The sequence below is a fragment of the Podarcis raffonei genome, chromosome 7 (assembly GCF_027172205.1).
Source record: "Podarcis raffonei isolate rPodRaf1 chromosome 7, rPodRaf1.pri, whole genome shotgun sequence".
In the NCBI taxonomy this organism is placed as follows: domain Eukaryota; kingdom Metazoa; phylum Chordata; class Lepidosauria; order Squamata; family Lacertidae; genus Podarcis; species Podarcis raffonei.
Window position 1 is genome coordinate 37,295,316 of NC_070608.1, and position 22,014 is coordinate 37,317,329.

At 41.1% G+C, this 22,014-nt stretch overlaps 1 protein-coding gene across 1 annotated transcript; it reads left to right on the forward strand.

Moving 5' to 3' along the window:
* The first annotated feature begins 12,583 nt into the window (after positions 1-12,583).
* Positions 12,584-22,014, forward strand: LOC128417433 (cytochrome P450 7A1). Its single transcript, XM_053396078.1, has 6 exons — positions 12,584-12,805; positions 15,195-15,435; positions 17,688-18,304; positions 19,289-19,419; positions 19,753-19,928; positions 21,139-22,014. The coding sequence occupies exons 1-6, from the start codon at positions 12,726-12,728 to the stop codon at positions 21,436-21,438; spliced, it is 1,545 nt and encodes a 514-aa protein (XP_053252053.1). The 5' UTR covers positions 12,584-12,725; the 3' UTR covers positions 21,439-22,014.

Genomic DNA, 22,014 nt, shown 5'->3' on the forward strand with positions numbered 1-22,014 from the left:
AAATAAGAACTTTCATAAGAGCAGCTGATTTCTAAAGGTCATGGATTTCTAGAAGCAGCCCACTGTTGATGTCAGTTCATCTCCACAGTATAGCCGTTTTAGATAATTCTTTTTCACACATGAAACAAAAAATTGATTTCATACTTACAATACTGCATCTCAGTTTACTACCAGGCCAAGTTTACAATTTTGTTATTGACTTTTAATGCCCTAAACCAGTGATTTTCAGTCTGTGTGCCATGGCACCCTGGGGTGCCTTGAATGATGGTCAGGGATGCCATGAGCAACACTGTCCCTCTCTCCTTACCTGCCTCCTCCGACACCCTCTTGCATCTCTGCCTCCCAAAGGCTTGCACAGCTGTTTATTGCATCAGCCCTGGCTGTAAGTTCTGCAGGCGAATGGTGCCTCTGAGAGCCACCTCTCTTTGGGGCAACGGAGGAGGTGCAGCTCAGAGACCAGGAATGGCAGCAGTCCCCAGAGGACTCCCAAGGAGAGGGGAGAGGAGGCTGAGGGAACACTCCACAAGGGAGGGGGTTTGACAAGGGTGAGAGGCTGCCAGCTCTGGAGGCAAGGGGTGACATAACTGGGCTCCTGAACCCCACAGGGGTGCCACAGAAAGAAATGGAGTTGGTTAAGTGATCCGTGGATTCAAAAAAGGTTGAAAACATCTGCCCTAAACAACTTGGGCGCCTCCCTGATATATCTTTCCATTCATTAAGTGATTTGGATGAGGTCCTCCTGTTGTGTTGCAGATTGCTGATGTTCATATTGAGCAGGGTCTTTCCTGAGTTGTTGCCCAGCTTGTAGAATCCTCTCCTTTCGGAAAGAAGATAAGCACCAGCTAAAAAACATACTTATTGGCCCAAGCATCTGACAGTTGTTGGTTATTGTAGATACTGCTGTCCTCTGTATTTAATGGCAGATTTTATTTAATTTGTTTTGTATTATTCATGGAATCAATTTAATGAAAGGTGCTATAGAAGTGTATTCAATAAATAAATAAATAAATAAACCTCCTTCATGATCAAATTATATCACAGTTCTGGGGCACCAATGTTCTTGTGCAGGAGATATCAGTTGTATTTGATGGGGAAGTGATGATATTAAATTTTGAGGGTCAGGAGAAAATGCTATTTATGTTAATCCATTACTGGATATTGCAGTCAGAATTACATTTTTCTTAGAAGAATCTGGATTTTTCTTACAAAAACTGAATTCTGGGTTGTACTCATTGAAATTGTCCCATCACACAATGGGGCTTTCTCTCCCTTTTCTCTCCCTGTGCACTCCCCAATTCTGTTCTTGGGGTTCTCCCAACTCTCCAGAACAGATGTGGAAGAGGGTACACAGAGAGGAGAGGAATTGCCATTGCACAGTTGGAAGTCCTTGTGCTGATGGGATGACTTTGTGCTGGATACTGCACTATTTCATTATGATCAGCCTTCCTGGTGACTCATCCTGAGAACTAGCTTGCCTGCCTTCAGTACTTGAAATTTTATCTCTAAACATCTTTCTTGTCCTTCAGAAACCTCTGACACAGTGCATCTCTGTCACACTAGAAACTGTAGTGTTCATCATCATCATGATAAAAATCTGAACTACCGTAATCTATTGGGAATGTTTGGTCTTCAGTTCTATAAGTCTTATGGAATTCAATTTGATACCTATTTACATATTTTCTTTCTCCTTTATTGTGTCCTTTCACCCCTTTACTTTCCCTCTGATTCTGAAACTAGTTTTCTTTGCTTAAGAAATTTCTGGTGTTTCTATTTCCATTCCCATTATTTAATAATGCATTCTGTTAAATATTTTACATCACTGCATTTGCAGGTCTTGAGTGAACCACAGACACATTGTAACATTTGTGGTTTGAGTATGTCACATTTGAACTATTCTACCACCACAAAAGTGAATTCAGGACACTTGTAGATGGATTATTTTTAAAAGTCTGTTCAGTAAACCCGCAGTCTGAGGGAGGCTTGTGTAAATATTTATTCAATGATTTTAGCTACATGCTAAATTTATAGATGTGTTCTATATATAAACAACATGCAAATGAGGTGGGCAACAAAAGCCTCCTCTTTCTTGTGAAAAATAACACACTATAACACATATATACAAGAAGACAGGAAGAAATGTGAAAAAGTGGAGGAGCAAAAATGGCTGGAGGTAGAAGTTGCACTACCTTCCACACCTTTTCCTTGCAATCGTTTATCATGTAGGCTTTGAAAATATTTGCACAAGGACAGGTGACTTAGCAACCTGAGAGAAATGTAAATACAGTGTTAAACAAAGAACAACGCTGTTGGATATTCATACATTGAAAAGGCCAAAAATAACCCTAGGTCTCTATAACTAAGACAATCCAGATACTGATTCTATGAAAAGAATTACACAAAAGTATACAGTTACTCAAGCTAGTTTACTCAGATGCTGTCCTAAAACTAGGCCTTGTTAAAACTACGAATATTAAACTCAACTGAATACTCAAAATATTCTATTTATGAAGCAATAAAAAGTGATAATGCTGCCCATATATTATATGTGTATAGGTGCGTGAAAGTTATTAGCAGTGGTGGGCGGTGAATTTTTTTGTAGGGGACCATTTAGGTCCAGAGGCAGCAGCTTGCAAGGCTGACTGAGTTGGGGGCAGACACTGCATGTGTGAGCATTACACCTCCCTCCCTAAGACAGGTAGAAGCTTCCCGGGCTTTGGGAAGGAGGCACCAGACCGCTTGACAGGATGCTGAAGCTCTGCTGCCACCTTCCCAAAGCCAGGTGGGCTTTGAGGAGGAGCCTGGAGTGCTCTTGGACCCTTTAGGGGGCTAACCTTGTCCCCTAGCCCATTGACCACACACCACTGCCAATGATATTTGTTGTTGTGTCACATCACACCCACTGTTGTGAATGAAATTTAGTGCAAGATGCTATTATGCTTGTCAAAAAGCCACAGTTCCATAAAGCAGCAGGTCAACTGCAGTGTGAAAGGAAAGTTAGCATAGAAGTGCTAGCTCTAGAAACAGGAAAACTAACCCAATATTCTCCATGTCGGAATGCACCCTCAGTTCTCGTACTTCAAGAACATCAGAACAATGACTTCGTAAAATTGCACCCATTCACTTCACTTCTTTTAGCCAATTCAAAATCAGGCTGCACCACATGCCCTGGTCTTTTCCTTTTCTTTTTTGAGAATGGATTCCCCCCTCCCCCCGAATAAGGGGTCTACTGTGATACAGTCTACAGTGGTTCTCAAAGGGTTTGCCAGGAGAGGATGGCAAGTGTGGCATGAAGATTCAAGGACAGTCAAAGGAACATTGACTGTCGTATAGTATAGTATAGTATAGTAGAATAGTATAAAAAAAATATTATTGCAGAATATGGATAGATAGCTTTTTAACCACTGTTGGGAGTTGTTTTGTTTTGTTTTGTTTTGTTTCCCAATGTATTTCCTATTAAAAAAAATTCAGTGTGGCACGAGCAAATTTTCATTCTGAAAGTGTAGCCCAGAGAAAAAAGTTTGAAATCCAATGACTTTGTAGGATACCACATTTTTAAGTCCAGGGTTCCCAGAAATATCCAAAATATCTGGTTTGGTAAGTGAACTCATTTGAGAAGAAAAGGTCCTTTAGGTGTTCGCATCCCCGGCTGTGTAACATTTGAAAGCTGAAACCAATACCTTAAACTGGGCCTAGAAGCAAATTGGAAACCAGAGTAACTAGCACAAACTGGTTTGAATATGTGCCTGCATCCCAACACATTGGAAATGTGCAGCAGCTCCATGCAGAGTGAATTGTAGTAACCAAGTCTGGAATACACAGATACATGAACCAGTGTAACAAAGTTTGGCAGGGAGAAGGGGGGAGGGGACTATTATTAGCCAAAGATAGAAGAAGATACACTTCAGAACAACATTAACTTCGTTTTCAATGCTCCCCCAGATTCATTGGTTGATCAAGATCACAGAGATTCCATCAATCAGGTACATGCTTCTATCAGGTGCATCACATTCCCTTACCCAGTGCTTTTCCCCCTAGAAAAATAGGTGCCGGTACACACCCTGAAGTTGTTACAGTAAATGCCACACTATTTAACAACACCACCACCAAAACAGGTGCCAGTACTGCGTCCTTTTCAGTACCCCCTGAAAAAAATACACACTGCCCTTACCAGTATTACGTACCTCCATGTTGTCTATATCACATCCTAGTCTATTCTCCCTCATCCAATTGTCCACAAACTTCCAGCACTGGTTCAGGACTGAGATGGTTGCTCCTGAAGGCTTATGGATGCTGTTTAACTTAGGAAAGAGGGTCAATTAAATTACTATAACCATAGCTGCACCTAAAAGCCTGTGGACCTGTCTTCACGGTGTTTATTACAGAGGAGCAATGATAGCTCATTTGTTCTGTGGCTTTCTCATCACCCACAAACTATTCTTTATATAGTCATGAATTGCCGTTTCCATCTGCCACACAGTAGAGAAATTACAGCATGTTGAGGAAAGAAAGGAAAAGCACAGCAGGTCATGACAATGCACTTACTGCTGCTTTCTGCATCACTATAAAAAGAAACAGGAATTTGGACCCTGTCAGAGAATCAAAGACAGGAAAGGCCTATCAGGAAGTGGGCAGAGCAAACATGCTATTACCGTAACCAAAACCTCAAGTGGAATTTTACCTCAAGACACAGTAATGGGATTACGCAATCATTCTTCCCTGTCTCTTAACATTTTTGTTTGCATGTTTGAACTTCATGTTTATTGATCGATTGATTATTTTATATCTCACCAGTTCAGCTCCCAAAGATACTCAACATAGTATGATAAAAATTACTGGGCCAAGTATTAATTAGTTTCCTATTTAAGTAACCCACCTGATCCATAATATAAGACTATAAGAACAACAGCACTGCTTTTCCAGATCAGGTCATGTTTCATAGAATGTAGCATTCTGCTTCCATGAGAGTTCCGCCAGACACCCCTGGGCATCTGGAAGATATCAAGCAATGTTTCAAGGCAGGCTGCAACAAAAATAACTATATTTCCAAAACAGAAGCATCCTTTCATTTTATTGAAGATTGGCCATGAGAGTATGATGTAACACCATGAAACAAAAGAGTACAGTGGGGTGTACATTAAAGACTAAATTAGCCCATGAAACTAAAGAAGCTAGAAAAGTAGGGTATAAATATTTTAGAAAACAATAAATACTTTGACTTTTAACAATGCAGGATTAAACAAAACCAATACAGAATGGTGCACCTGTCTATAATGACCTTGTGGACAGGGGTGAGGTTAGGTAACTTTCAACTCTGTGTTCGAGAAGGAGATGCAGCAGGGCACCAAGATATGGTTTGCCACAATGTTTGAACATAGCCACTGCTGAAAAAGAACAATAGAATCGTAGACTTGTAGAGTTGAAAGGGACCACAAGGATCGTCTAGTCCAGGGATAGGCAACCTAAGGCCCGTGGGCCGGATGCGGCCCAATCGCCTTCTCAATCCGGCCTGCAGACGGTCCGGGAATCAGCTTGTTTTTACATGAGTAGAATGTGTGCTTTTATTTAAAATGCATCTCTGGGTTATTTGTGGGGCACAGGAATTTGTTCATCCCCCCCCCCAAAAAAAAGATAGTCCGGCCCACCACATGTTCTGAGGGTTGGTGGACCAGCCCACAGCTGAAAAAGGTTGCTGACCCCGGTCCAGACCAACCTCCTGCAATACAAGAATCTTTGGCTCAGTGTGGGGCTTGAACCCACAACTTTGAGAGTCTCATACTCTACCAACTGAGCTATCCCAACCAAAATGTTCCTGCATTGGAATGTTTTGGTCTTTCCAGTATTTTTGGTCCTTCCAACCTTCATTCTATAAATTAAAACTATTGTGATACAACTTTGCTAGTTACAGAGGCAGATTGTCTGTACACAGCATTAAAATTGAAAGCTATGGACTAATTTGTTCCTATTAAAATACATGGTTGGATGCTTTTAAAGGGCTGTTTCAGACTTCTTGCTCCATCTGCTGGAGCAAGCACAACACAAGCAGTCACATGTTGCAGTATGCAAAGTGGAAATCCTAGAAACTAGAAAGTGATGCAACACTGGGATTTCATTTCCTTTTTCTTCACAGTGAATTTTGAATACTTAATTATTAACTGCTGGAATTTTGTTCCTAAATACTTTAGTGTTAAATCGTAAAGCATTTTCCTTCAATATTTCCCTTTTGCTTGACACTTGTATACTTGCATACAGGAAATGCAACAGTGGTGTAAAGACCAAGGGGCCAATAGCTGCTAGTGAAATAAAATTAATGATCATGATGGGAAGGCACACTTAGGGTTCTGCCTCCCTCTACTGGAAATCTTTAAATTATATTTTAGTATTATGGTGTGTGAAAGATACAGGAAATTGAATGCAGATTTCCAAAAAATAGCAAGGAGAGACAAGACGGCCTTCTTAAACGAGCAATGCAAAGAAATAGAGGAAAACAATAGAATGGGAAAAACCAGAGATCTGTTCAAGAAAATTGGAGATATGAAAGGAACATTTTGTACAAAGATTTCCATAATAAAAGACAAAAATGGAAAGGACCTAACAGAAGCAGAAGACATCAAGAAGAGATGGCAAGAATACACAGAGGAACTATACCAGAAAGAAATGGATGTCTCGTATACCCCAGGTAGTGTGGTTGCTGACCTTGAGCCAGACATCCTGGAAAGTGAAGTCAAATGGGCTTTAGAAAGCATTGCTAATAACAAGGCCAATGGAAGTGATGATATTCCAGCTGAACTATTTAAAATTTTAAAAGATGATGCTGTTAAGGTGCTACACTCAATATGACAGCAAATTTGGAAAACTCAGCAGTGGCCAGAGGACTGGAGAAGATCAGTCTACATCCCAATCCCAAAGAAGGGAAGTGCCAAAGAATGCTCCAACTACCGCACAATTGCACTCATTTCACACGCTAGCAAGGTTATGCTTAAAATTCTACAAGGCAGGCTTAAGCAGTATGTGGACCGAGAACTCCCAGAAGTGCAAGCTGGATTTAGAACAGGCAGAGGAACCAGAGACCAAATTGCAAACATGCGCTGGATTATGGAGAAAGCTAGAGAATTCCAGAAAGACATCTACTTCTGCTTCATTGACTATGCAAAAGCCTTTGACTGTGTCGACCACGGCAAACTATGGCAAGTTCTTAAAGAAATGGGAGTGCCTGATCACCTCATCTGTCTCCTGAGAAATCTCTATGTGGGACAAGAAGCTACAGTTAGAACTGGATATGGAACAACTGATTGGTTCAAAATTGGGAAAGGAGTACGACAAGGCTGTATATTGTCCCCCTGCTTATTTAACTTATATGCAGAATTCATCATGCGAAAGGCTGGGCTGGATGAATCCCAAGCCGGAATTAAGATCGCCGGAAGAAATATCAACAACCTCAGATATGCGGATGACACAACCTTGATGGCAGAAAGTGAGGAGGAATTAAAGAACCTTTTAATGAGGGTGAAAGAGGAGAGCGCAAAATATGGTCTGAAGCTCAACATCAAAAAAACGAAGATCATGGCCACTGGTCCCATCACCTCCTGGCAAATAGAAGGGGAAGAAATGGAGGCAGTGAGAGATTTTACTTTCTTGGGCTCCATGATCACTGCAGATGGTGACAGCAGTCACGAAATTAAAAGACGCCTGCTCCTTGGGAGAAAGGCGATGGCAAATCTAGGCAACATCTTAAAAAGTAGAGACATCACCTTACCAACAAAGGTCCGTATAGTTAAAGCCATGGTTTTCCCAGTAGTGATGTATGGAAGTGAGAGCTGGACCATAAAGAAGGCTGATCACCAAAGAATTGATGCTTTTGAATTATGGTGCTGGAGGAGACTCTTGAGAGTCCCATGGACAGCAAGAAGATCAAACGTATCCATTCTTAAGGAAATCAACCCTGAGTGCTCACTGGAAGGACAGATCGTGAAGCTGAGGCTCCAATACTTTGGCCACCTCATGAGAAGAGAAGACTCCCTGGAAAAGACCCTGATGCTGGGAAAGATTGAGGGCACAAGGAGAAGGGCACGACAGAGGACAAGATGGTTAGACAGTGTTCTCGAAGCTACAAACATGAGTCTGACCAAACTGCGGGAGGCAGTGAAAGACAGGAGTGCCTGGCGTACTCTGGTCCATGGGGTCACGAAGAGTCGGACACGACTAAACAACTAAACAACAAATTATGGTGTGTGTAGCATCTTAGCTTGACATCTTCCCATTTTTTCCCCATGCTATTTGATGTTTGTGTGTGTATGACTGATAAATTAAAATTCCAAATTGATTTTTCAGCTCAGATAGAGAGAATTGCAGCATTCCTTTACCTTGCTCTTTAATTTGCCAGTTGATGATATTACAGGAGGGGAACATGTGGAAATGTCCTTAAAGTATTGACAATGTAGGTAAATAAAGTTGTGTTTAATTAGTGTTTAGTGTTATGAGGGTTTTTTGGGGGGGGCAGTCTGGATGAAACTCTGGGTCTCCTTTCAGACCTTGTGATCTTGTATCTGTGAGGATAGAATGTGTAATGTGAAGCTTGCCAAGCCAATTCCATTGTCAAGGTAATGGCTTTGACTGGCTAGTTAAGTGTCACAATTTAGCATATCCAAAGAAGTTGCTCTGTGCCATAGAACTTATGAGTTGGTCTTTCTTCCACTTCCCCTTACCTACTTGCTATGTAGAAGAACAATAGTGAGAGTTGTGTTCAAGTGCGCTGAAAGCAGGCTGGAAGCTGGATACATAAAGACATGTATTGCTCTGTGCTGGGGTTTGGAGCTCTCCTGGTAAACTAAAGCAATATCCGGGGGGGGGGTGTGTGGTATTTTACACCCAGGTTGTGCCCTGAGTAAGTGCTTGAAACCCTGGAGTCTGTTGCTGCTTGGAGATTAGGGTTTTGTGTTATTTGATATTTGAGAAAATGAATATTTGAGAAAATGAATATGCTTGACTTACATAATGTGAATTATACACAATGATAAATAATAAAATGCTGCTTAATCAGATGCAAATTAGTTATTCTGTATTATTAATGGGAAATTAATTATGAAAAGTAAAAATCATTTAAAAATATAAGCCACACTTGGCAGATGGTGGAGTGTGTATTGGGAATTAAGAAATAGACTTCAAGTAAAAGCTTCATTAGTATTCATTATCTCATTGAGGAACCATCGAAAATGCATTCGTAGAACCTAGAGGGGCCAGTTTGGAGGGGAAGAAGAATTCAAAAACTTTAACTTTGAAGGAACATTTTCATTATTCAATATAGCTGTTCATTTACATAAAAAAATGAAAGAAAAATATGAGGGGATCTCTGGAAATTGGAAGAGGTACCCATATCTCCTTTGTCTATAAAACTTTCAGCTGCCCACTCTTTCCATACTACATTTAAGTCCTGAGAAGGAATGTTTATTATTTAAAATATAGAACAACAGAAACAATGACACATTTGGCTCATTGTCCTCATTTCCCCCACATATATGTACCCTGTTCTCACTTATTAATCTCCACCCTACAATAAATGTGGTATGTGTAATGTGTAAATCCTTGTATATATTTGATAGGTTTTAAAGGAGTATAATATATGGCACCCCCACCCCCCAGATGTTGCTGGACTCCAACTCCCATCGACTCTAAACACCATGGCCTATGGTAGAGGGTTATTCATATTTTATGTATTATTACATTTATATCCTGTCTTTCGTCCAAAAAGTTCAAGGTGGCTGACACAATTTCTTCTCCTCTCCATTTTATCCTCACAACAACCCTGCGAGGCAAGTTAGGCTGAGAAATTGTAACTATGGGTTTGTGGAAGTTGCAGTACAGCAACATAGGGAGGACACCCTGTTGGCTATACCTGGTCTATAGGCTGGAAGGATCATTCTCCAAATATATAATTGGGGACCATATATTTACAGATTATATCTCTTCAACTGACTGCTTATGAAACCATAACTGTCTCATATACAATGGAACCTCGGTTGCCAAATGTAATCCGTTCCGGAAGAAAGACCATTTGACTTTCGAAATGTTCAACAACTGAGGATCAATGGGCTGGCTGCAAAGTCAATGGGGAAAAAATGAAAAATGCACCCCAGAAGCCATTTGACTTCCAAGGCACGTTTGAAAACAGAAGCAATTACTTCCGGGTTTTTGGCGTTCAGGTTCCGAATTGTTCGGCTTCCGAGACGCTCGAAAACTGAGGTTCCACTGTGTGTGAATATATATATATATATATATATATATATATATATATATATATACACACACACACACACACACACTATATATATATATATATATATATATATATATATATATATATATATAAATAATAAAAAATAAAGAAATGGAGAGAGGGGGGGATAAAGGGGAGGGGGAGTGCTACAAGCAGACAGAAACATGGGAGAAAGGAACTCAGAAAGAACATTATTAATATTTATTTATTTAGCACCATTATCAGTCTTTGGCTGATTAACATCCTATACTCCTTTAAAGATGTTTGTGAAAGCGGGTTGGGGGTGAGGTGTTACTGATTTGTTTTGTTCTTATTCTTTTTATTGTGGATTTTGTGTTTTTAGCTTGTGTTTTTATGCTGTGAACCACCCTGAGATCTACAAGTGAAGGGCAATATACACATTTAAAATGAAATAATGTACATGGTACTTTACAAAGAATGCGAGTCTGTACTCAAAGGGGCTCACAATATTGAAAAAAGATGCATGTGAGACTACAGAGGAAGTGGGAAATGAAGGCAGACAAAGACAGGGGAATACTACTTCAGTTACTTAGGGTGCTGTTCCCAGATGTGAACAATTGAGCAACAACCAATAATTGCTATTTAGCTTTAAGCAGAAAGTGGAGAAGCATTTCTGCTTCTAGAAATCTCTTTAGTCAACTGAATAGTCCTCCACTTTCCCAGACCCCCCCAAGTGTGTGTGTGTGTGTGTGTTCCCCCCCAAGTGTGTGTGTGTGTTGTGGTATTTGTATTGGAACCAATGTGAGGGAAAGGGTTATATGCTTCCTAAAAAGCTTGTCTGTAAAGCTTATGGTTTTTTTTTTGTAAGTAAATCACTCTTTAAAAGCAACATTTTCAATTTCTGCACCTGGGTTTGGATTTCTAAGGTCATCTTAGTTTCCCAGTCTTGTAACTGACCAAGGAAGACATGTCTTAGCAAGCTCAGACCACATGTTTGACGCTATCTTTCTGTATATTCTGCCTGTGTTCTCCTTGCTGCTTAGATAAATGCATGAACCTGACCTTTGGAATGTTTTGTAAGTAAATAATTTTAAACTTACTTAACAATGTGTGATCTGTTCATTGCAAGAGAGGCAGAAAGAGGGGAGTGTTTATGCAACCAAGTGGGATAAAAGGGTCTAACAACCTATATTTCCATGTTCTAATACTGCTAAACTTTTGAGAGTTTAAACTGTGCTACTGGCGGCTCTCTTCTGCTGGACAGTGAGTTTAGCCCGCATTTTGAATCCAGGCACTTATCCAATTCTTTCGTTATTTTACCCCCCCCCCACACACACACATGGGTCAAACGGTTCATATTTACCCCCACAATATGGCCACTTCCTAAGTTTGTGCATGCTAAGGAGTGAGAATTGCTCATGGTAATTATAATTTACCTAGTTGCTTCTAGATATTTTCCTAGTGTGATGAGCATCAGTTTCACTAAAGTAAAGGTAAAGGGACCCCTGACCATTAGGTCCAGTCGTGACCGACTCTGGGGTTGCAGCGCTCATCTCGCTTTATTGGCCAGCATGACTAAGCCGCTTCTGGTGAACCAGAGCAGCGCACGGAAACGCCGTTTACCTTCCCACCGGAGCGGTACCTATTTATCTACTTGCACTTTGACGTGCTTTTGAACTGCTAGGTTGGCAGGAGCAGGGAGCGAGCAACGGGTGCTCACCCCGTTGCGGGGATTCGAACCGCCAACCTTCTGATCGGCAAGTCCTAGGCTCTGTGGTTTAACCCATTGCCACCTGCGCCCCTCAGTTTCACTACACCTCCAGAAATTAATCAGAAAAAATTAGCTGAACAAACTCAACAGGATAAGCACTATTGGCTACATGAGAATGTTTTTCTCCTGCATCAGCATTAATCTAGCAATGACTTTGGTATTTCAGTGCATCAGCAAATCAGCTAGGCTCCTCCTGTGACTCATCAAACTGAATCTTGGACCCATGCCAACCTATCACTTTTATCCTTAGCCACTCCTGTTTCCATAACAACAAAAAATTGAAATCAAAACTTGGCAACACAACAGAGGTAAGGTCATTAAACAGCTAATTCACTTACAGCTAAAACTGAACTATAAACTGTACTTGCTAAATCTACATAATAGATCAAAACATGTCTGAGAGACCTTTACATTATCAGTTATTAAAGCTCTTTGATTACTTTGGCCACTCACTGACACTGTGGTTATCAGCTCAAGGCCACCATCTCAGGTATCTAATCCAATACTCTCTTAGTCTTTACATAGATTTTGGTCCAACAGCAGGCACAGAAATTTTGTCCAGAAATGGTTAATTAATAGCTTACATGGGTTACTTTAGTACAGTTAAGTGAATAGGTGTTCCTGCTGAATATAAAAAGTGGCCCTTTGTCGTCTTCTATATCAGTCTCGGGCTTCAGTGTAAACCATTGTTTCATACTTGACATTTCACTATAATTGTCTGAAATGGTTTCATTGCTTTTGACATGGGGAATAGTGGTGATTCTGTGCTTAATACTATGGCTTGTTTTGGGAATAAGGAGGAGGTAAGAAGGATTGTTTTCATACATGATTTCATGAAGTTTTCTTCTCTGTTTAAAATCATAATAATACATTAGCAGTTGTGTTTGTTAATTAAAATTAATGATATATATTATATTTTCATGTATTAGTAATGTGTATAATTATATAACATATGTATAATTTTATAAAATTAGTATGTTTAACAAAAACAGTCTGGTTTAGTGGTATCTAGTTTGTTTATTTATTTAATGATTCACTTTTTATGTGTACATGCTTTCCAAAAAAGGTGAGATGCTCCCAATTACTTAAACTAGGCACATAATAAATATAAAGAAAAGGAACAAATGCATGCAACATATCTGTGTCAGCTAATTAATTATGTGAATTGGAATAAAGAGTGTTTAATTTATCAGAAGTGGCTAGCATTGTTCCTTTGGTCTGCATAATGTAAACAGGATGCTTAATGACTTTTCCTACATTGTCATTATACTGTTTCTGTTTTTTGCTCATTAGATTAAAGAGAGAGAGAGATGAATGTTATCTGTGTGTGCTTTCTATTGAACGATAAGAAGTTGTACTACTAAAATGTAATCTGCAGCAGACATCCAAATGGAGGAATATATCCAAAGACATAGCAATTCAGCATGTGCTTTCCGTTCCTTGCCCCAAATTACAACCTTGGTTCAAATATGAAGCTCTAAGTGTGAAAGAAGCCAACAATAATTCATTTATCTTTCTTTGATGGGTTCAGATTATTTGATTGTCCATGAGATTAATGATCAGTAACGTTCCACAATACTGCATTAAATTTTCCCTACTTGCTGTTTTACATGTGCATCACTATTGATGACTGGATGAGGGAGAGAACACATCTGTGTAGGCGTCTAAAAATTCAACCAGGCTGTTCAAGGAGGCTTGAATTAACAATAAAATGTGAATGTGGACATGTGCATTGGCTATGCATGCAAGCAGCTGCTTTTGCATGAGAATCTTCGCTCTGAAATCAGAGCAGTAGTTGAGTGGTAGATATGCAGAACAGTCAACACAGTTAAAGCTGGCAGGCTTGATTTCTACACAGACGCACACACAGCAGCAATACTAGTAGATCTATTGTTCCAAAGAGCAAACAAGGCAGAGCACTCAAACCAAACAGATATTGCATCTATTGCAGCAAATCAGCTGCCAAGTCTGGGCTTAGCAGACTCTCAGAGGTGGCTTCTTTCACATAGAAAATACCGTATTTTTCGCTCTATAACACACACCCAACCATAACACGCACATAGTTTTTAGAGGAGGAAAACAAGAAAAAAAATATTCTAAACGAAACAGTGGATGTATGATTTTTGAGGTTCATACTGTGGCCACAGACATGTGATCTGACGGTGAGTTTGGGGTAGCCCAATGCAAAAATCCTGAGGATCCATGTGGATCCATGCTTTGTAACCACGTTTTTGCACCACTGCGGCCCCAGGCAACAGTGGGTGCGTGATTTTTTTGGTGCAAGCTGTAGCCATGGACATGCTATGTGATCTGATGGTGAATTTGGGGTGACCCAGTGCAAAAATCCTGAGGATCCATGTGGATCCGTGCTTTGTAACCACGTTTTAAGTGGGGAGGGAAGGAAAAGCACTCAAGGGACAAGGAACACGTGTGGGGTGGGTGGAGAAGGATGCTGTTAATAATGCAGAAGAGGGGTATAAGAGGAGAAGGCTCCTCTCCTCTCCCGCTTTGCTCCTTTAAAGCAAGCAGGCTCTCTGTCCCTCTCTCCTCCCCACTCAGCGGCTCTTCTCCCGCTTTGCTATTTCAAAGCAAGCCACGGAGGAGGGAAGGAAGGGGAACCATGGATCCTCTGCTCACGACTGCAGCAGATCCCCCTGCCATCCGTAGGCATTCGCTCCATAACACGCACAGACATTTCCCCTTACTTTCTAGGAGGAAAAAAGTGAGTGTTATGGTGCAAAAAATACGGTACATTTTAAAATACATATTTATATCTCAACTCTGCCCAACACACATGCATGCTCTGTAATATTCATTTGATAATAAAACTTATCCAGGTAAACATATTTTGCCATGAACTACAATTTCTATTTAAAATAAAAAGACACACCAACCAAGAGTAAACAAGGTAGAAGTGATATGTTTAAAAGCAAAGGTAAATTTCATCAAATTTGATTTACAGTGTGTCTGATGCATTCTCATTATCAGGGCTATAACAAGCGTCTGTATTGTACCAAACTCATTATTTGCCAGTTATCTACTGCCTTCTTAGTGCATTTATTACTCAGAGGAGGGCAATTCCTTCTAGCAGTGATGGATGTGTGTAATAAATAGATTCTTGCGCAGCAGATTTGAAGGTCGTATATTAATTTACAGCCATAATCTTCACCTTGTATATATTGCCTTTTGCAGACGTCCAAGTGAGCCACCCTTGGAGAATGGGCTACTGCCGTATCTTGGCTGTGCTTTGCAGTTTGGTGCCAATCCTCTCAACTTCCTCAGGACAAGACAAAAAAAATATGGTCCCATTTTTACTTGCAAATTGGCTGGAAAATATGTTCATTTTCTCACTGACCCCTTTTCATATCATGCAGTGATGGGACACGGAAGACACCTGGACTGGAAAAAGTTCCATTTTGCAATCTCTGCAAAGGTAGCATTTAACTTTACCTGTTAAAAATATTCATGGTCTATCCTTCATCTATACAGACACCAGAATTATGGAATATGAAATAAAATCAGCAGCAACAAAATATGTACAAAAATAGACTATTGGGCATCTTAAAACAACAGAGCAAGCTAAACAAATATCAGCTTACTGAACTTAAAATGCCCCAAGACGGGAAAAATACCCAATATAAAAGTTGTGCCACCAAACAGCAGATTTGAGCCGACATTACAAGTGAGACGTAGTTTGCGTCACAGGCCAAACTGGGGCACTTGCTGGGCCAAATTTGGCCTAGGGCCCGGAAGTTCCCCACCCACCAGATTGAAATTGACTCTTACTTGAAATGATCTTTACTCAGACTAGTAACAGTGCAGGCTTGGCAGCAAGCCCAAGCTCCAGAAGTCAAGTTTCCAAGGTACACGAGTGAGACCAGAAGTTCATAACTGAATGGAAGCTATGAACATGCCCTGACAGTTGAAGTGCTCCTCCCACCAACTTTTAAAGATCTGGAGTGAGCTCTCTCACAAGACTATCTCACACTATGATGCTACCACGTCTGCACATGGATGCTCCATCTGTGCAGATGTGCCTGATCCCACCTATGATAGTGGCACCTGGTTATTGGAGACAAGACTGTGTCCTGCCCCTCTGTCTCCAGATTCAACGTCACCTTGCCCTGATCAGCCTCTGTCTCTGACTGGTCGAATCTTCCCAGTTCCCTGCTGAGGCTCTGTGCTCCATAAGAGGGATAGTGGAGAGAGCCAGCCGATCTTCTACCCCTTCTTTCTTATGTGGAGTCATGTTAGCCGTCCAACCCTCCCCCCCCCATCTGTTTCTCCGTGTTTCTCCTTCTCCTCTTCTTTCTGGGGCTGCCAAACCATGCCAGATCCTAATGGAGCTAAGGGAGAACCTTCTTACCTTTTTAAAGTGCAATTGGAAGTGGAGCCCAAAGTTCTCATTAAGTTGTAATTAGTTTCCCTTAATAACCATATCTCAATAATATAACTGTCTCCACAGTGAGCCTTATATCCTTCCTTAATGTACATGAAAATTTAAATGAATCAATATTGGTCCATTTAAGAAAATTAAGCTGCAGTCTTTGTGCACTTACTTGGCAGTAAGCAAGCCCCATTTAAATTCCTAGGCTTTACTCATGAGTAACATGTATAGGATTGTGAACCACAGATTGCTGGAATAGATATTAGTTTACGATATAGTTGCTGTGAATTGATTTGTTTTGATGTCTAGGTAAGTTTTATTTTAATTTGAAGTAAATGAATACATATTGGCAGCAACAATGCACAGATTAACGTTCCACCAGATCAGTCTTACCATGACCTAAATCTGATTGATTCAGGCTCCATTTCCATCCACGCTAACCTAGATTAAGGCCCAATGAGTCCAGTAGGGCTTTCTTCAAAGCAAGCATGGAAAAGAGGGTGCCCTCAGTGGTACTTATTTCCAGTCAAGTATGCTCTGGATTACTGGTTCAGTGTCCAAGCCTTATCTATTGTCTTCTATGAAATTTGGAATGTTATTATGAAAGCTGAAGTACATTTCTACAGGGTGTGTGTGTGTGTGTGTGTGTTTGTGCATGCATTGCTCAGTATTGGTAACAGCAAGTTTGGACGGTTAATTGGCTTCACTGTCCTCCATAAAACATAAACCATCTTCACCAGACAGCTATTAAGATGATGGATTTCGTAATCTGGAAGAAAAGATTTAGGATTACTCTCAAATTTAGTACTTAATATCATTTTGTCATCCTCCTTGGCAAAACTACAGCCTGCTCCAACTCCTCTTGGAGACAATTACAAAGCCTTAAATGGATACTGGATAGGGGTTCTAAGTGGTCATACTTTATCTGTCAACATCCATCAACATCCACGTTTAATGATTTCTATTCCTGTACTAAATTATGGAGAAAATATTTTGCCTCTGATTTCACTTGTAAATTATTCTTCACTTAGGGCAGCATCCAAAGCGCTGCAGGCAGTTTTCTGCTTAGACACGGAAGCTTTTCAGCTGTATCTCAAGGTGCAGCCTCCCAACAAAGGCCCTCAGAGGTGGAATGCTTTTCATAAATGGTACCCCATGAGATGCAAAGGGCTGTGCCTGCCTGCCTGAATAACTATTTTGCTCCCACATGCCAGCAGGCAGAGGTGTGGGCAGGGGGAAGGGATCGGATAAATAATAAATTGTGAATAAATTGTAACAGTCCCCATTTTTCACAACAGGCATTTGGACATGGTAGTATTGACCCAGATGATGGAAACACCACTGAGAATATACACCAGACCTTCACCAGAAACCTGCAGGGTAATGCATTAACCTTTCTCGCTGAGTCCATGATGGAAAACCTGCACTATGTCATGGTAGAACCAAACGCATCGAGAATTGACTCCAGTGACTGGGTAACTGATAAACTTTATGAATTCTGCTGCCGTGTGATGTTTGAAGCTGGGTTTCTAACACTGTTTGGCACAGATTTTAACCCAGTGGGCCATGACAAGGGCCTTTCTGCCAACCAAGAAGCCCACAGAGCATTTATCCTCAGTACCCTAGAGAACTTCAAGGCATTTGACCAAGTCTTTCCGGCCCTTGTGGCAGGCCTACCAATCCATCTGTTCAAAAGTGCCCACAGTGCACGAGAGAAGCTAGCTGATGCTCTGCTCCACAAGACCCTTAAAAAAAGAAACAACATCTCTGAGCTCATTTCCCTCCGCATGTTCTTCAATGATACTCTCTCCACTTTTGATGAAAAGGAAAAAGCAAAGACCCACCTTGCAGTTCTGTGGGCTTCACAGTCTAACACAATACCTGCAACCTTTTGGACTTTATTCTTTCTTATTAGGTAAGTAGCTACATTTCCCATGCTACAGACTTTGGCTTACCATTTACCAGATGGAACGTAGCATGGTGGACATGTCGCCGCTAATGAGCTGCATTTCCCTGCACTGGTCTTGGACAGTGCAAGCCTAATGATGTCTACTCAAAAGTAAGTCCTATTGAATTCAATGGGGCTTACTCCCAGGTGAGTGGGATGAAGACTGCACCTTTATTTCTTTTGTTCTTTTTACCTCTCCCTCTGCTATCCCAGAGTTGTCCTTAGTTATGGTAGCTCCATGTTCAGAAGCGATGCACATCTAAAAACTAGATTCTGGGGACAAACAAATACAGTGGTACCTCATGTTAAGAACTTAATTTGTTCCGGAGATCCGTTCTTAACCTGAAACTGTTCTTAACCTGAGGTATCACTTTAGCTAATGGGGCCTCCCGCTGCCGCCGCGCCACCACATGATTTCTGTTCTCATCCTGAAGCAAAGTTCTTAACCCGAGGTACTATTTCTGGGTTAGTGGAGTCTGTAACCTGAAGCGTCTATACCTGAAGGTACAACTGTAATTGAAGATGGCTATTGCCCTGATGTCCTGCTTGTATATTTCCCAGGAGTGGGGACGGGCATGAGGGTTCGGCCAAAAGCAAGTTACTTAGGTAGGTGTTACATGTTTGGAGGGTGTGGTTTAAAGTGGTCATTTCATACTGAGTTGGTATGAAAAACAACATTCAGTGCTAGGGCCAGGGTACCTAGAGCAGGCAATCCCAGCTTGGATCTCTCAAAGCCTCCAAGATACAACTAGATGATCATGCCATCCTTGATAATTCAGGCCTGCCTGCAACTCTCCCCTGCTTTTGGATGCACCTGCAGACAATGACTCACACTTTCTTTTTCTTGCACTAATTGCATGGACTAGATTATAGTGATAATTGTACTATGGTTTCAGGTAAAAAAGTAAAAGTAAAAAAAAAAGTTTAAAAATTGTACTTTTTTAATTTCAGGAATCCAAAAGCAATGGAAGCAGCTATTAAAGAGGTGCAACGGGTGTTAGAAGATGCTGAGATAAAGATAGACTCGACCAGGAAACCTATTTCTTTGAACCGGAAACAGCTGGATGATATGCCTATATTAGGTATAGTTGCTTAACCTGAATCCTCTACTTTTACATACTAACGATAAAATAACATATTCCAATATTTAGGAACCATTATATGATTGAAATTGATCAGTTCTCTAATGCTCTTAGTTACAGTCATGTTATCCTAAATATGTGACAACAATCAGTTTCTTTCTAACTACAATAGCATTTGGTGGAAGCATACAAATTCCAAGGAATTTTGTTGTTCTCCCCATTGACTTTCTTTTGTGTCCATCACATTACTTTGAATTTTGCAATCTGAGCAGCAGCACACCTGTGTATACTGTATCTAGGTTGAAAGTTTCTCTTTCTTTCTTTCCTACACAGATAGTGTTATCAAGGAAGCAATAAGGCTCTCCAGTGCATCTATGACAGTCAGAGTTGCTAAGGAAGATTTCGTTTTGCAATTAGGCAGCAACTCCTACAATATCCGCAAAGATGACACCATAGCTCTTTATCCCCAGCTGTTGCATTTTGATCCAGAAATCTACTCTGACCCCCTGGTGAGTAATTGACAGCTTCAAAACAAAGCTGTGCACATCAGCAGAATTGCCTTAGTGCTTGCAGCCAACCACTTGACATCAATATTGTTGCCTCTTATTGCACACAAGTGCTGGTGTTTTGCTAGATGAATTCCAGAGCTCTTTAAAAGGCATTCTGGAGTGAAGCAAGGAAGGAACATTTAGCCAGTGGCGTAGCGTGGGGGGTGCCAGGGGTGCCGGCCGCACCGGGCGCAACATCTGGGGGGGCGCGAGTCCAGAGGGCCCAGCCGCGTCGTGCCCTCGGCCCGCCCCTATTGTCAGAGCGGCCGGCCAGCCTCCGCCTGCTCCTACCTTGCCCACCCGAGGACTGCGGCAGCGCCCGCCCCTGTGGCCACCTACCCTCGCCTCGCCCATTGGCTTGCCTCCCTCGGCCCCGCCTCTCTCCGATGGCCGCAGGGGTGTCCTGCTCGGCGCCGGCGCCTTTTTTCAGGAGGTAGGGAGGCTGGACGGGGAGGTGGGGTCGGAAGCGGGCAGAGAAGGAGGGGAGCTCGTAGCCAAAAGGGCTGCGCCAGCCGGCAAAGGGCCGGGGAAAGTTTGGAGAGGAGAAACGCACCGTCATGATTTCCCGGTGGAAGCGTCAGGATTAGGGATGGCGAAGCGTAATTACGCACGAATTTCGCTGGGTGAGAGCTTCGGGGATCGATCGGCGGAAATGGGAATCAATTGGAATATGAGAGAGAGAGAGGGACCATCATTCATAGGCATAGATTTGTAGGGTTAGGGGGCGCAAATCCACGGGTTAGGGGGCGCAAATTACTTGCCTTGCCCCGGGTGCTGACAACCCACGCTACGCCACTGCATTTAGCACCAGCAGTTGTATGCCAAACAAGCAGAAACTTTGGTAAAAAATTATGATTAAAAATGTTCCCTCTCCTTTTCCAATTTCATGAGCACAAAAGAGTTGATTAATACTTTAATAATTACAGAACTGCTAGCTGTAATTTATTTTGTATTTCAATAATTAACAGATGAATTTATTTTATCTTTATTGAAAAAGAATGGTAGAACATTTGGCAACTCAAGCTTTTGGAGGAACTCGTATACAAATCCAATTTAAAGTATTAAGGAAGATGAACACACATTAATACTTCATTTGCAAATCTGAAATAATCTTATGCTTCCTAAATGATGTAGAGTTTAAAACTGCATTATTTTGGACTTTTTTTTGCAGACATACAAGTATGACCGCTATCTTGAGGAAAATGGAAAGGAAAAGACCACTTTTTACCACAATGGTCGCAAATTAAAATATTATTATATGCCTTTTGGAATGGGACTTGCAAAATGTCCTGGAAGATTATTGGCCGTTCATGAAATTAAACAATTTTTGACTTTATTGCTATCTTATTTTGAAGTGGAGCTTCTTGACAAGAATGTGACATGCCCATCTTTAGACCAATCGCGGGTCGGACTTGGTGTTTTACAACCTGCAAGTGACATTGATTTCAAGTACAGATTAAAATGCCTATGAATGTGTGGAAGAAAAATGTTGTTTGTGTATTTGTTCCCACAGGGGTAAAAAAATTCATGCAATGATGGCAATGGAATGCATTAGAAGGAATAATGAGGGCTGGGAGAAACTATGTTGCTTAATATGGTTGTATAGAAAATGTTTCCTTTTTTTATAGGCTCAAAAATAACAAGAAATACTATACATATCTACTCTATGTGCTACTGCTGGGTCTCCAGTGGAGCTTTTGAGTCATAGTAGGGGTGTCAATGTGAGGAACATGTGTTTGGAGAACACAGTTTTGTGCTGGCTGGTAAGCACAAGAGAGATGGAAGAGACCAGCAAATCACCTGTATATCCCGCTACTGATTTTGAGGCCTGTGATTTTTGTCAGGATTGAGAAGGGGAGAGAAAAAGCATCTGGGCCTTATTGACACCATCTTTTTATTTTGTGTTTGCTTTTTTGCCCAGTTGCTTCTATAGACAAGGGGTGAGATGCTTCTTGCTGTGGATACCTGTAGGCAACCATTCATAAGTGTTAAAAAATACTGCTCAGGATAAGAGCCTGAAAGGATTGCAGAATAGGGATGAAAGGTC

What these genes read in the sequence shown, in the direction of transcription:
- LOC128417433 (XM_053396078.1), top strand. Translation starts at nt 12,726, where the DNA reads ATGGTTTCATTGCTTTTGACATGGGGAATAGTGGTGATTCTGTGCTTA. An exon ending in GTTTTGGGAATAAGGAGGAG is followed by an intron (nt 12,806 to 15,194) that starts GTAAGAAGGATT and finishes TGCCTTTTGCAG; the next exon opens with ACGTCCAAGTGAGCCACCCT. An exon ending in AAATCTACTCTGACCCCCTG is followed by an intron (nt 19,929 to 21,138) that starts GTGAGTAATTGA and finishes TTTTTTTTGCAG; the next exon opens with ACATACAAGTATGACCGCTA.